Source organism: Sebastes umbrosus, chromosome 3 (assembly GCF_015220745.1).
Source record: "Sebastes umbrosus isolate fSebUmb1 chromosome 3, fSebUmb1.pri, whole genome shotgun sequence".
Classification (NCBI taxonomy): Eukaryota; Metazoa; Chordata; class Actinopteri; order Perciformes; family Sebastidae; genus Sebastes; species Sebastes umbrosus.
In genome coordinates, this window is record NC_051271.1 from 39,059,231 (window position 1) to 39,072,955 (window position 13,725).

Genomic DNA, 13,725 nt, shown 5'->3' on the forward strand with positions numbered 1-13,725 from the left:
TAATAATAATAATAATAATAATAATAATAATAATAATAATGCATTCTGAAAGTCAATATTCTTCCACGCGCAGCAGCGATACACCGAAGAGTCTCTTGTATTTACATGTTTTTATTGATTTATTTTTCATTTGCAGTGGATAGGCCTATATGGTATCTAAATCATCTTTGGACATGAGCGTCCATACAATGTGACTTTGGCCTGTAGACTGAAGGAATTAAGGGGAGACAGACTCGCTTAATTGTAGCATTCTATGTTCTAACATAATCTGAATAATCTTAATCGTTGGTTATTAATCCTTCGGAGGAACGAGGCTGGAGAGAAAATCTGAGTCCAGATGACTGATAAAGTTCATAAATCACTTATCAGTTATTGTCGGGTCATCGATTCAGGCTGCATGAAGAAGTCGCATTATAATCTTCATCCATTTGGCCCTCAGCTGTTCTCTGTTTATTTTACTGTTTGGTTAATTAATGAATCATTAATAGTTTAAAGGTTTGACAAAGATACTCACCTCAGACAATTCAACTAATATCTACGCTATAGTATTGTGAATAATTGCCTTATTTCATAGCCTGATTATTTAACTTTCTTATTTTAAAAAAACTGTTGGAATTGTTAAGCTATTCAAATTATTATTAATATTATTATTATTAGCCTTTATTATTAGGCTTTATTCGTATTAATTACAATAAATTATTTTATTTATTATTGCCTATTTTCTACCTTTGTTAAACCATTGACCCTTTAATTTGTAATTGTTTTGTCTTCATTTCTTAGCATAAAAATGTAGGCCTACCTATAGGCCTGTGATTGTAGATCTGATAAATCAGACATTGCCACGTCATTGTCATTGTCACTCTTTTTGTTTGTTTGTTTTATAAATCCACCATTAGGATTGGGATATAGGATTTTATTGTATTTTGTATGCCAAAGTTTTGGGCACTAATTCTATTTTCCTTTGTGTGGTTTTTACTTGTGTTGTTTTCTGTCTCTCTTATCTCGTACAAACAGCAGGCCTAATGGAAGCCTGGACACATTCTGATGGATTCTGCTTGACTGATCTCATTTGCAGAAAAAAACAAAACATCATACCGACATAAAAGCTGTTGATGGTTTAGATGAATAACAGAAGCAGACCGCAACCTGGTTCTGTTTTATTGAAAAGATCCATCAGAAGGTGACTGGTGGTGCAGGTAACGTTGGTCGGACCTTTGCCATAACGCAGAGAAATATGAACAGATTTCCATATAGCCTTCCACATGCAGCTGATCTGTTCCGGCTTGATTCAGGATCATGACATCAGCTACGTTCTCTTCATAAATCAATGTCAATAACCGTCTTGCATGATAGTCAGTGACAGAAATCACGCGGACTGTCATTTCACATTTATGATTTATTTTAAATCGACTACTCAGGTAACCTTCCTCTCTGTTTAACCGGATACCAGCCAGGTGTTTGTTTGAAAAGTAAAGCGGATATATATTCTAACCCGTCATAATGAGGCCTATATGCAACACATTTGATGAATATGCCTTAAAACTTTGCCTACAAAATTCACTTACAAGGATGAAATAACATAAATAGTGTGTAACAGTGTCTGACAGGAACAGCGCACTGATCCTCTGTGTGTGTGTGTGTGTGTGTGTGTTTGTGTGGCCTGAGACAGTGAGGCGGGAAACGAATGCGCGATGATGATATGATACATAACGAGATCACACAGCCTGCGTGCGCTTATGGCCTAATAGATCTATAATAATAATAATCATAATGTGTGCTGCATCTGCTGATAGGCGCGTGGCTGGATATAGACCTAACGAACATGAAGCATGTCTCCGGTCCTCGCGCTGTCGCTCTCTTATTTCCTGCTTTCTCTTTTGCTTGATGACACTGTCGCGTGCATATAACTAAAAAAAAATGTTGATACCACGTGCATTTTTTTAATATCTCTCATAACTTGCGCGAAATGATTGACTGGTCGCGCGCATGGGCCGCGCGGGGGAAAAAGCCACCATTCCCCCCCCCCCCCCCCCCGAACGAATTCACCCGGGCGCACGCTCCTCCCCTCACTTAGCAACCCGAGCACGTAGCAACGCCTCGACCAATGGGCGTGCTTCTAGAGGTTCCACCGACTGCGGTTCCTTAGCAACGCAGTAAAAAAAAAAAAAGAACTGCGCTGACGTCCATTCTGTTCGGGAGTATTATGGTCTGTCGGGAATTCAGAGTGGCTGGGACTGGAGAGACAGATCTGTGCTCTGCTAGCTGTTAGCGTCCAGCAGGCTAACTGTCGGTAGTCAACATGGAGCTGTCTGCTGTCGGGGAGAGAGTGTTCGCTGCTGAGTCCATCATCAAGAGGAGGATCAGGAAGGTAGGAGGCGGGAGATGGAGCTGAACATTATTCTCATATACTCATGTTGTCCTGCGAGCTAATCCAGTCCTGTCTGTGTGTTTCTGATGGCATGCAGGGTCGGATTGAATACCTGGTCAAATGGAAGGGCTGGTCTCCAAAGTAAGTCATCGTGTTCTCAGCCGCTGCGGCGGGGCTGGCTCTACTGTCTCTGCTGTATGGACGGTGCTGTCTGTGCTGTGGCTGTCGTTAGCTCGCCTCAGCTAGCTGTCTCGGGTTATATATATTGTAGCGTTCTAACACGATGGAGATTGTAGCTGGCAGGCTAACGCTATCCCCACAGTGTGTGTGTGTGTGTGTGTGTGTGTGTGTGTGTGTGTGTGTGTGTGTGTGTGTCACTGCTCGCTTCCTCATATAAACTTAATGTTTTCATGTTCAGATACAGCACCTGGGAACCGGAGGAGAACATCCTGGACTCCCGCCTGTTCGTCGCGTTTGAGCAGAGGTACAGTTCACATGTGTGAGCTAGCCTGTCTGGGCAGAGCCACCAATAACTATATAACTATATATATAAATATATCTAACTGTCCGGTGTGCTCCTCGGTGCACTTTGCTCCCCTGACTCTCACCTCGGGGTTTGTCTCTGTGTTCCTCACAGGGAGCGTGAACGGGAGCTGTACGGGCCCAAAAAGAGAGGACCCAAACCCAAAACCTTTCTGCTCAAGGTACATGGACTAGCGGTGTTGGTGTTGTTGTTTTGAATGAACTGCATGTCCCCCCCCCCAATAACATGACAGTGTTTCACGTTGTCTTCTTTCTCTCATGTGTTCATATAACAACATGGTCTATATATCATGTGTATTCTGGTTTTCTTATTTAAAGCTCTTTATTTGCTAATTAATTTGGGCCGCCTGTATTTACATTCCCTTTAACGCGCAGCGCTACCTAATGATGCTAATTATTCATACTCTGTGTATTCAGCTTGCTAGCTGGCTATTAGTTAATGCGGAACTGTTGACACGTTTTTGGAATTCCTTAACAAAAAAATATTCCTGTTTGCAAACTTCCCCTGAAGCGTCTCAGAAATTTGTTTATATTAGCTGCTATATCCGTTATTAAATTCCGATGCATACTGTCCTATGTAAAGCATATTGTAGACGGATGCAGGCAGCAAGAGGTTTCAGCTTTCCAGGACAACGAACCTTGAACATTGCTTAATGACCGACAGTCTATCCTAAACTAAATAGCAGAATGTCCATAGACAGGACTGTTGTTTAAAACGGGTTAGTGGAATTCCACTAATAAATACTGCGGCCTGGCAGGAGGCCTTTGCTGGTGTAGTAGTTAATGCCTATTAGTACAGATTTGCAACTCATATTAAATGTCCCCCTTATTAAATGCTAGATACATTGATTGTGATAACTGTGCCCAGTGTCAGACATGGGGCCTAATAAAAACACTCAGAGAAGACATTTTGTCATGTTCCAGCAGGAAGGTGTGAATAATAAAATGACTGCTCATGTTTCAGGTCCTGGTCTCACTGTCATGGCTCTCCAACTATGACGAGTCAGAATAACTGCTGTGAAAAAGGCCTGATAAGGCCACTAAGAAATTAAAAACTGGAACGTAATAGTGTCAGAATTAGAATAATCTTTTTCCTCTCATTTCTTCCCTTCTAATAGGCTCAGGCTAAAGTTAAAGCCAAGTCCTATGAGTTCAGGGCTGATGCGGTCCGAGGGATGCACATCACCTACCCGAGCCCAGAGCCGGTGGTCACCCCCAGGGCCAGAGAAGGCCTGAGAGCCGTCGTTCCCACCATCTTCCCACCCAGCACAGTCAACCGTGGAGAAAGCGTACGCGTCCGACCGCCACAACTGAGCCCCCGTGAGTACCAGCAGCCTTCCCTTCAGCAAGCCGGTCCAGACGGACTCATCCACGTACCCAAAAAAAGAGGGCCGAAGCCTAAGCCCCGCTTCAAGGACGGCAGCTGCATCCCTGCGGCCTTTGAAGCCCACAAGAGGAGAACGGAGGAGCAGGTGAGCCACAGCCCTCACAAACTGGCCAAGCTCCAGGGAGGTGAAGAGATGAGGCTGATCAAAGTGGCCCACAGACATCCAGAGATCCACGGTCACAAACAACACCACCATCACCACCACCACCACCATCACCACCAAGCACACAACCGGGGAATCTCCAGCGGAAGCTCCTACAAGCAGCTCTACTCCGACCGCAGCCTGCATCCACACAGAACAGACATGGACACACACAGGACTAAGGACAGCTCCACCTACCTGGCGCCTGTACACTTCAAGCACCAGTCCAAAATGAGCCAGAGCCCGGGTCGCCCCGCCGAGCTTCCACAGATGGAGAAGCCTTACTTCTTGGACAGGCCGTCCCCGACCAGGCTCGACATCGACTTGGATGAAGTGACGTGGAGGCCCTCCGTCGGCAACGTGGAGAAGGTCTTGGTGACGGACGTGACCACCAACTTCCTGACTGTCACCATCAAGGAGAGCAGCACTTCTAAAGGCTTCTTCAAGGACAAAAGATGATCACTGATCTCTTCACGCCACACTTTGTTGTCTCTGACCTACATCAGAATCCTTCTGAAGCTTAGTGTGATTATGAAGCAAAGCAGTTTTTGTATGTAATGTATAAAAGCAAATTACATCATGTGCATATGTGTATATATATTATAAAGTTGGACACAATCTGTTTAATGTATTGACCAAATCAAATGAAGTCCATTTCACACCTTGCATCGGTTAACATGAGTACATGTTTCCTTTGCAGCAGCTGGCTACTTTCTGTACAGAGCTTGTGAATTTTACTATTTTGCAATTGTAACTAACTAGAATGTATATTTTTCACTCTCCTATCTTCCAGCCTGAGCTCATTTGTGAGAAGCGAGGCTTAGATATTAAATTCAGTCTGTGGATTGAATAGTTCTCTCTAATTTGAACCGATTAGACTGAAAACACCCTGTTCGATTCAACAGGGTTGATATTTAAAAATGTACTCAAGCACTTTGAATTCAAAAGTATTATGAGATAATTCGTTTGTGTTGTATTCAAAGACCGACTCCGCCTCTGAGTTTGTAACGTCTCTAACATTTCTAATTGTAAGATAAATTAATAAATTGAACACGGACACGCTACAAGCTTTCCCGACGTGTCTATAACTACTTTTTTCCATTAACATGGTATATTTTACATTTTCATAGAAAACGTTCATAAAACTTTAATGTAAGAAGATCAATTGGTGTCAATTTGCTTTTTAGACGCTTTCCAATAAATGCTTTGAATTTTCTCATTTCGTTGTGTTTTACTGTCAGTTTGTGTTCAAGCACCGTCGGCCTCCGTGTTTTTACTGGTCCGTGAAGGTAACACCTAAACCCTCTAATGAAATAATAGATGTTACACAACCAGGCCTCTATAGGCCACCATCTAAATCATTAACGTTATTTGCTTATTCCTTATGTATATTTTAATGGCCTCAATTTCTGTCATGTGTCTTTAGTAAATCTATGTAAAAATGCGTGGTTTTATTTTAGCTTCCTACCAGCTAATAGGCGGTCACTGCTGAGGTTCAGCAGAAGGTAAAGGCCTCAGGCTCGGGCCAAAACACGCAGCTCCTCCTCATGACGCTGCAGCGGCCTACAGTCATCTCTGAGCTATAGGTTACAAGAGAAATGGATTGTTCTTCCTCCCACACAGCAGTCCATCAGACCAGAGACTTGCTGTGAATCTATTTCATTTGATGGTACAGTATGCGTCGCGCACCTCCACTCTGTTTTTTTAGGCCACTTTCAGTTCAGTCATGTGAATATATATATATATATTCCTTCCGACAGGCCCCGAATGCTATTTAGTTATTTTTTTCATTCCAATTTGTATTAAATTTCTATCATTTAAGATCTAGCGGGAATTTTATTAATTTGTTTAATGTTAATGGACAATATATAAGATGAACCGATGCCACAGCATTTCGCCGCAGTGTGCAGATGAGCGTTTAAAACGGGCCTGCATATGTCACAGTTGGTCTACATTGAAATAGGCTGTTTTCTTCTACAGGCATGTATCTCCAGACAGACACATTAGGTCTACCTACAGCAGTGATTCTCAACGTGGGGTTAGCAATCAGTCCCAAATAATTTACTACAAATGATAAATCATTAAAAAGTGCATATCTCCAGATGGGGACCATTTGCACCAATATAATACGCCTGTTGTGTCCGTTACTCCCATCAACGTTAGCTCTGGCCCAATAGAAACTATGATTGTGACACACAGCAATAAGTTCATTATTTCTATGTTGCTTCCTGACAGTGAGCTTTAGACTGGTACATTTAAATATGGTGATTTATTCGGACTATGCCAGTCAAATGTCCCCCCCACCCGTTTCCCCCTGTCCTACAGTGTCTGGGTGGAGGATACCTTCCATTACCAGGACTACATCTAACTAACCCCTCAACAAGCGCCCTCTTTTTTGGTGCAGAAATGATAGAACCGGAGTAAAGTGTTTACTGTTCTTTAATCCTTTTATTACACACCTGATCCTGATCCTGATCCTGATCCTGATCCTGATCGCTCTAAAAGTGATACTGAACCAAGGTGAGAGGCACAGCATTTGTTTCTGGCTGAGCTGATTGACAACGAGTTAACTAACGCATAACGTCATAACGTCATAGGCTCCTGGTTTAGATGCGGTAACCCCCCCCCCCCCCAACCAGTCACTGACTAAAACCAGGAGCTATGTAGCCTATAGAGAGCAGGGGGTCTTCACCTTTTTGGAGCCAGGGACCCCTTAAGGGGGACAACATTTTCCAGGGACAAAGGGACTTAATTGTAGCTGATTAAGCATCACGTTTATTATTTGTACTCTTAGATGTCATTGGATCTATTTGTATTATATAACTTTTCAACCTAAATACTTCAGACGTGTTTGATAGTGATAAACAGAAACACATTTCATTTTGAATCATGTTAATACCACTTAAATACCTTTAAACAGCCAGTGATTTTATTGAATTTGGACTCAACTTGGCAGCATTTATAGCCTTATTTCAAGTAATTGCTATTAAAGCTTTCAGAAAATGAACAGTAGCAAGACTGACATAATCCTAATGAATCCAGATATTTGACTTTCAGTTAGTGCTTTGACTTAAAAATAAAATACAAAATAATGAACTTATTGCTGTGTGTCCTAATCAGAGTTTCTATTGGGCCAAAGCTAACGTGGCTGGGAGTAATGGACACAATCTGCTTGTTTTATTGGTGCAAATGGTCCCCATCTGTAGATATGCACTTTTTAATGATACAGCACAAATTTTATAATTTATAGCAAATTATTTCAGGAACCCTCGTGCTATAGAGGCTCTCCACAAGGGAAATAACAAGAGTGGACTGAAAGCAAAAAGGTCTGCAGCCTTCAGCCTCAACACTCCTCCTCCTCCTCCTCTGATATCATATTAATGATATAATGATATGATATTGGATGATAATAATGATAATAACACAAGCACTGTTTCCCAGTATAGGCGCATGCATTTCGATTTATTTGTGATTGTATTCACTATTAATACATTTCACTCTGTGATGATACACAATGAAGAAAATAAATGTAGAAATTACTGATAAGAGTATACAGCTGTAATACAGTGAGATTATATGCATGACCATTTATATATCAGCAGTCTTCACATGGTCATATTTTAGGAGAGAGAGAGAGAGAGAGAGAGAGAGAGAGAGAGAGAGAGAGAGAGATTGTGTCCATGTCCATGTTGTCAGTACTGGTCCGTTACTGTGAAGAGAGAAAGGTGTGAAAGGATCAGCTGAAGTCTAACAGCAGGTCATTTGTGAAGCATACATTCTACTATTTCAAACATGCAGCACATTTTAGTAGAATTGGTGGAGACCGTTGTGAAACAGGTTGTCTCTTTGCTTTGCACTACTATGTTAACAAAAAGCTTAGAAGTGTGAATCTGTAGGTGTCTGTTAACAATGACACAGCCTACTGTTTATTTTAAACCTGTTTGAGTTATTTAAACAAGATAACTGACTGTGTTTTACTGTGTAGGAGACTGACTAACTCAGAAAGTGTTTTACGGGTTTCTGAGGTTTCCTGCTCTGCCACACAGTCATGATAAAATCATTAAAAACAGGAAGAGACACACACATCAGCAGTGAGAAATTATCAACGTAGAAATAAATAATTCACTATATGCAAAAGAGGAGAAAGGCCACAAAGAGATTCAGTTATAGATGAATGAGATTACTCCGGCCTTGTCCTTTTGAAATGTGAAAAACTGATTAGAAATCTGTCATTCCAAATGTTTGGTAAGTGTGGAAAAAGGATAACACCCTGGCGTCTTGCCGTGCATGTGAACAGTGTTGCATTCATGAACAGTGCTGCATTTGGGGGTTAGAAGTGAAAGTGGAGACCTCTGCCATGCCCATCATCAGACGGGGTGTCCGTAGTTCCTGTCACAGCGAGGGTAGCAGTGGGGATTCAGCCAGTGCTCCAGGTTGGTCTCCTGGGCCCTCTGATCCAGGGCCTGCATGTGGAGCAGATGCTCCTAGTGGGGGGGGGGGGGGGGGGGGGGGGGTGGGGGGGGGGGGGATAATAAGGTGATTAAACCTGCATTAGGCCGTATATTTTTGGCATCATTGGGTAAAAATCCCATAATAACCTTTCTGCATATTGTAATTCAAGTGTTCTGAGAGAAAACTAGACTTCTGCACCTCCTCATGACTCTGTTTTCAGGCTTAGAACATCTAGCCTGTGACGGGAGAGTTTGAGAGCGTTCCTATTAGCTGCTCATTCAACGGAGGCAGCTGTCAATCACTCGCAAACTCCGATCAAACGGTCAAACTAGGCAGAGCTGATCAAATATGAATTAGTATTCTGTTATTGTAATGCCTATTTCTCTCCTCAAATGTTTCCAGAAACATCTTGTAGTGTACTGTTTAGCTGTAAAATGAGAAAGTTTGCTCCGGGTGGTGGGCGTTGCTTGGTATTTCCTCAACTGATCTCAACATCGCTGCCGGGTCACAAACTTTCTCATTGACAGTGATTGACAGCTGCTCAGAGACGGCAGACTCCAGATCAGCTCTGATTTGTTGTTTTCCTCCGGTCTGTGAAATCTTGCAGATGCCATTAGGATCACCGGAGGACACCGGAGGACATCGGAGGACATCGGAGGACACCAGAGGAACATGATTTTTTCAGATCAACTGTCTGACGGAGCTGACTCAGAACTATTTGTTCCTCTGCTTTCCTTTTTGCATTACACCACAACAGCAAAATAAGCAGCACATGACAGCACATGTAAGTGAAATTACAGAGATGATGAGCAGAGCTAAACAGAGGGAAACATGCTTGAACTTGAACAATGATGAATGGATGCATTCAAAGCATTACAACGCATGGAGAGAGATTACTTTGGAGATACTGATGCTTCAGCTAGATTAGTTACATGTAAGCACAGCGACAAAAGCTGAAGGTGCATGTCTGACATTAGCTGATGATTGCATGAAGACAGGTTTGTCATATATCTCTTAAAAACACTTTTTTTATGGATATATTAAGTTTTGGGATGAATATTTTCTATAGCAAGTCAATGAGGCTCTATTGTCAGATAGGAAGTAATGTCCAGATGACATCATGTAGTGAAAATTAACTCCTACAGTAAAAACAACTAAATGTGCTCAGCTCCACAGTGACTGTGGTGTGTGATAAACTTCTCATTGATTTCAAATTAGAGTTTAAATTATAAATTACGTAAAATTATATCTAACTTTTTTCCACAAAATCTCTGACGACTTCGTTTTTTTTCTTTTTTTTTTCAATATTGGTATTTATTTATTTGTTTATTCATTATTGGTAGTCTCTTTAACTGTCTTTTGGATTTTTGTTTTTTGACTCTTTGTTGACCTGATTTTACACGTTAACTATATGCGGCACTTAAAAAGGTACCAACCAAGTAAGAACATTTAAAAAAAAAGCAAATTAATGAATAATACAATTATGAAATGGTATGTTTTCAAAAGATACTGAAAATATATAAATATCTTGTCCAAACCCTACAATGCAGTAACACTTTATTTTAAACCCCCACTTAGCATACGCAAAATATAAACACCTCTTGAATGGGTTACGCTATAATGTATTTGTACATTTTTAAGCATTTTTTATTTTTATTTTTAAACTCACCTGCATGTGTACAAAGACTTGCTTTATAACATACTTAATGAATGCTTGATAACACTACACACATAAAAATCATAAACTGTTTATACAGCAGTAATGGATGCTTCATGAGGAATTATTATTGTTGACAAAAACATTAAAGGTCCCATATTGTGCTCATTTTCAGGATCATACTTGTATTTTGGGTTTCTAATAGAACATGTTTACATGCTGTAATGTTTATATATGCTGTAAAAACTTTATTTTCCTCATACTCCTGTTGGCCTGAAAATGCCTGTATTCATGCTCTGTCTGAAACGCTCCGTTTTAGTGCATTTCGACGGAATTGCGACAAAATAGCAACAGAATTGCGTTGCTAGGCAACAGCTTGGGTCCATGTGTACTTCCTGTCAGCTGATGTCATTCACATACACTGCAACCAGGAATAAACTGGGGCACATTTAGAATGTTTACGTTTAAATCTGTGTAAAGGATCTAAATATTGTACATTTGTGACATCACAAATGGACAGAGATCCTGACAGCTTGTTTCAAATGCAGAGTTTCGGAATACGGGCTGTGTGTATTTCCCTGTGGATTGAGCGTTTTGGTACTTTCACAGTATTTATATAGGACTTAAGATTGTTTTATAATTAAAAAACATGAAAATCTCGCTTTTTTATAATATGGGACCTTTAATGTCTTTATAATTTCTTACAACTACATTACAGTGTATTAGAATTTATTGCTCTATGATCAATAGTCAATAATTAATGTCAAACTTGTATGATGGATCTGTTTTCTTTGCTCTGAATGAACCTTACCCTCATTGGCTCATCAGGGTGGCCGGCCTTCATTGGCTGTTCCTGCCTCTTGCTGCGGAGCAGCTGCTTAGCGAAGCTCTCCTTGATAATAGGGTTGGCATCTGAGGGAGAGAGAGAGAGAGAGAGAGAGAGAGGAGTTTGACTGCAAAGAGTTCAAATATTTATTCTTATGTAGTGTGATACACACATCCAGTTCTTCTGCTGGCGCTATGAAAGAAAAGATTCAGTAAAGTTGACATACCGCACATTAAAGAGATAAAAGAATAGGATTATAATGTTTTAGACTAGATTGTGAGTTATGTAGATGTGTGTGGTCTGGAGTTTAATCCCCTGAGACCCACTGTCTCTCAGGCGCTGTAGCAGATTCAGTTTTAGAGCTAGAGTGAAGGTATAGCTATGTAAACTACATGAAACTAGAAAAACCTAATGAATTCATCGGTACCAACCATGTCATGTTAGCTTGTCAGGAAGGAGGCTGAATAATGCTCCAAAGTTGGGCCTAATTTTGGCGAGGAAAAACTGTCATGTCCATTTTCAAAGGGGTCCCTTGACCTCTGACCTCCAGATATGTGTATGAAAATGTGTTCTCTGGGTACCCACGAGTCTCCCCTTTACAGACATGCCCACTTTATGATAATCACATGCAGCTTTTTGAATGCAGTATAAATGTGTTATTGTCTCCTATTCTAAAATGATGTGTTTGAATATTTCTGCATACTGGGGTCCCTAAACAGTCTTGTAATTACATAAACTGGGTCTCACTGTGAAGCTGAAGTTTTCATATGTGATGACGTTAGTCTCCATAGGAGACATTTCATACAGTGAGACCATTTTTAAAAAATTTGACCTCACTGTATAAAATGAGCTATGGTGACCTCTAGGATAATCACAGCCTCATGAAACTTTACAGCCACAAACTAGAGACCTAGAGCATTCAGAGGATGGATGGATCAAACTAGAGACCTAGAGCATTCAGAGGATGGATGGATCAAACTAGAGACCTAGAGCATTCAGAGGATGGATGGATCAGACTAGAGACCTAGAGCATTCAGAGGATGGATGGATCAAACTAGAGACCTAGAGCATTCAGAGGATGGATGGATCAAACTAGAGAACTAGAGCATTCAGAGGATGGATGGATCAGACTGGAGACCTAGAGCATTCAGAGGATGGATGGATCAAACTAGAGACCTAGAGCATTCAGAGGATGGATGGATCAAACTAGAGAACTAGAGCATTCAGAGGATGGATGGCTTTCCTAGCTAGACTGACAATAAGGGGGTTTTATGAGCAGTTTACACAACAGAAGTGTTCGCCATCCAATCCTTGAAAAAATGCATGTCTCAGAGGGTTAACCTCTGCCAGTTATTTCATTTTGCTCGGTGGCTGGGTATTGGCTAATCAGGACAACATTCCTCTCACTGAACGCTATGTTCAGACCCATGAATAAACTCAGCCTCACCACTATCTATTGCTGGTGAGCTGTGGCTGACCTGATCTGTTTAGCTAGTCCATGTGAGGCTGTTTATTCCCCAACGCAAGCCCCAAGAGAGCTGCTAAACACACACACACACACACACACACACACACACGCACACGCACACACACACGCTGGCCTCTGCAGAGCGAGGGCTCTCTGTCTCCCTCTCTTACCCAGGCCTGTATTGGGAGGCAGGGTATTTGGTATTTGGTGGAAGGTAACAAAGTGCCCATTCATCCTCCTCACTCCCCAGGGAGTCGGGCCCATGCAGCACGTGACCCCAGCAGGCAGCCAGGCTGCCTCTCTCTCTCCCTCTGCTGCCAGGGGGAGCTGCTGTGAAGGATCCCAGCTCTGTCAACACAAGGCCAGAGCTGATGCTGCTGCTGCTGCTGCTGCTGCTGCTGATGGCTGGGCCCTCACAGCGACGTGGCAAAACACTCACACACACATTTTTCCAGCTATCTTATTAAGGAAGTCAGATTTTTGATTTTCAGAAGAAAAATGTCAACATTTGTGCACTTTCACCTTGTGATCGAAGCAAGAAATGCATGCTGGAAATGCACTTGTGCAATTCATTCTGCATCTAGTCATGCAACAAGACTTTCCTAAATGAGATCATTCTGTTTTAACTCAACATCAACCCACCAAAAAGGATATTCTTTTGATTAAAATTCCACCCCATAATTCATCTACATGCTCTCCTCAGGTAAATCCACCGAGAGTTTCCTACCTGTGTACGTGGTCAGCAGGACCAGGCAGAGCAAAAACACCACCAGCGTCTTCATCTTCTTCACCTTTTTCCTGCCTGAGCCTTCTCTGCTCTGAGGTCCCGACCAGAGTCCAGAGGGGGTGAAGGGGGAAACTCTCCTCCTCCTCCTCAATCCT

At 41.7% G+C, this 13,725-nt stretch overlaps 2 protein-coding genes across 2 annotated transcripts; one reads left to right on the forward strand and one right to left on the reverse strand.

Annotated features, from left to right (window-relative positions):
* Positions 1-2,090: 2,090 nt before the first annotated feature.
* cbx8b (chromobox homolog 8b) lies at positions 2,091-5,659 on the forward strand. The gene is made up of 5 exons (XM_037763866.1): positions 2,091-2,368; positions 2,466-2,509; positions 2,787-2,852; positions 3,006-3,072; positions 4,030-5,659. The coding sequence occupies exons 1-5, from the start codon at positions 2,300-2,302 to the stop codon at positions 4,897-4,899; spliced, it is 1,116 nt and encodes a 371-aa protein (XP_037619794.1). The 5' UTR covers positions 2,091-2,299; the 3' UTR covers positions 4,900-5,659.
* A 2,214-nt stretch (positions 5,660-7,873) lies between these two features.
* On the reverse strand, positions 7,874-13,725 carry c3h17orf67 (chromosome 3 C17orf67 homolog). Its single transcript, XM_037763868.1, has 4 exons — positions 13,571-13,725; positions 11,361-11,461; positions 8,791-8,924; positions 7,874-8,149 (listed from the first exon to the last, which is right to left on the reverse strand). Exons 1-3 carry the CDS (start codon positions 13,623-13,625, stop codon positions 8,808-8,810), a joined length of 273 nt encoding a protein of 90 aa, XP_037619796.1. The 5' UTR covers positions 13,626-13,725; the 3' UTR covers positions 7,874-8,149; positions 8,791-8,807.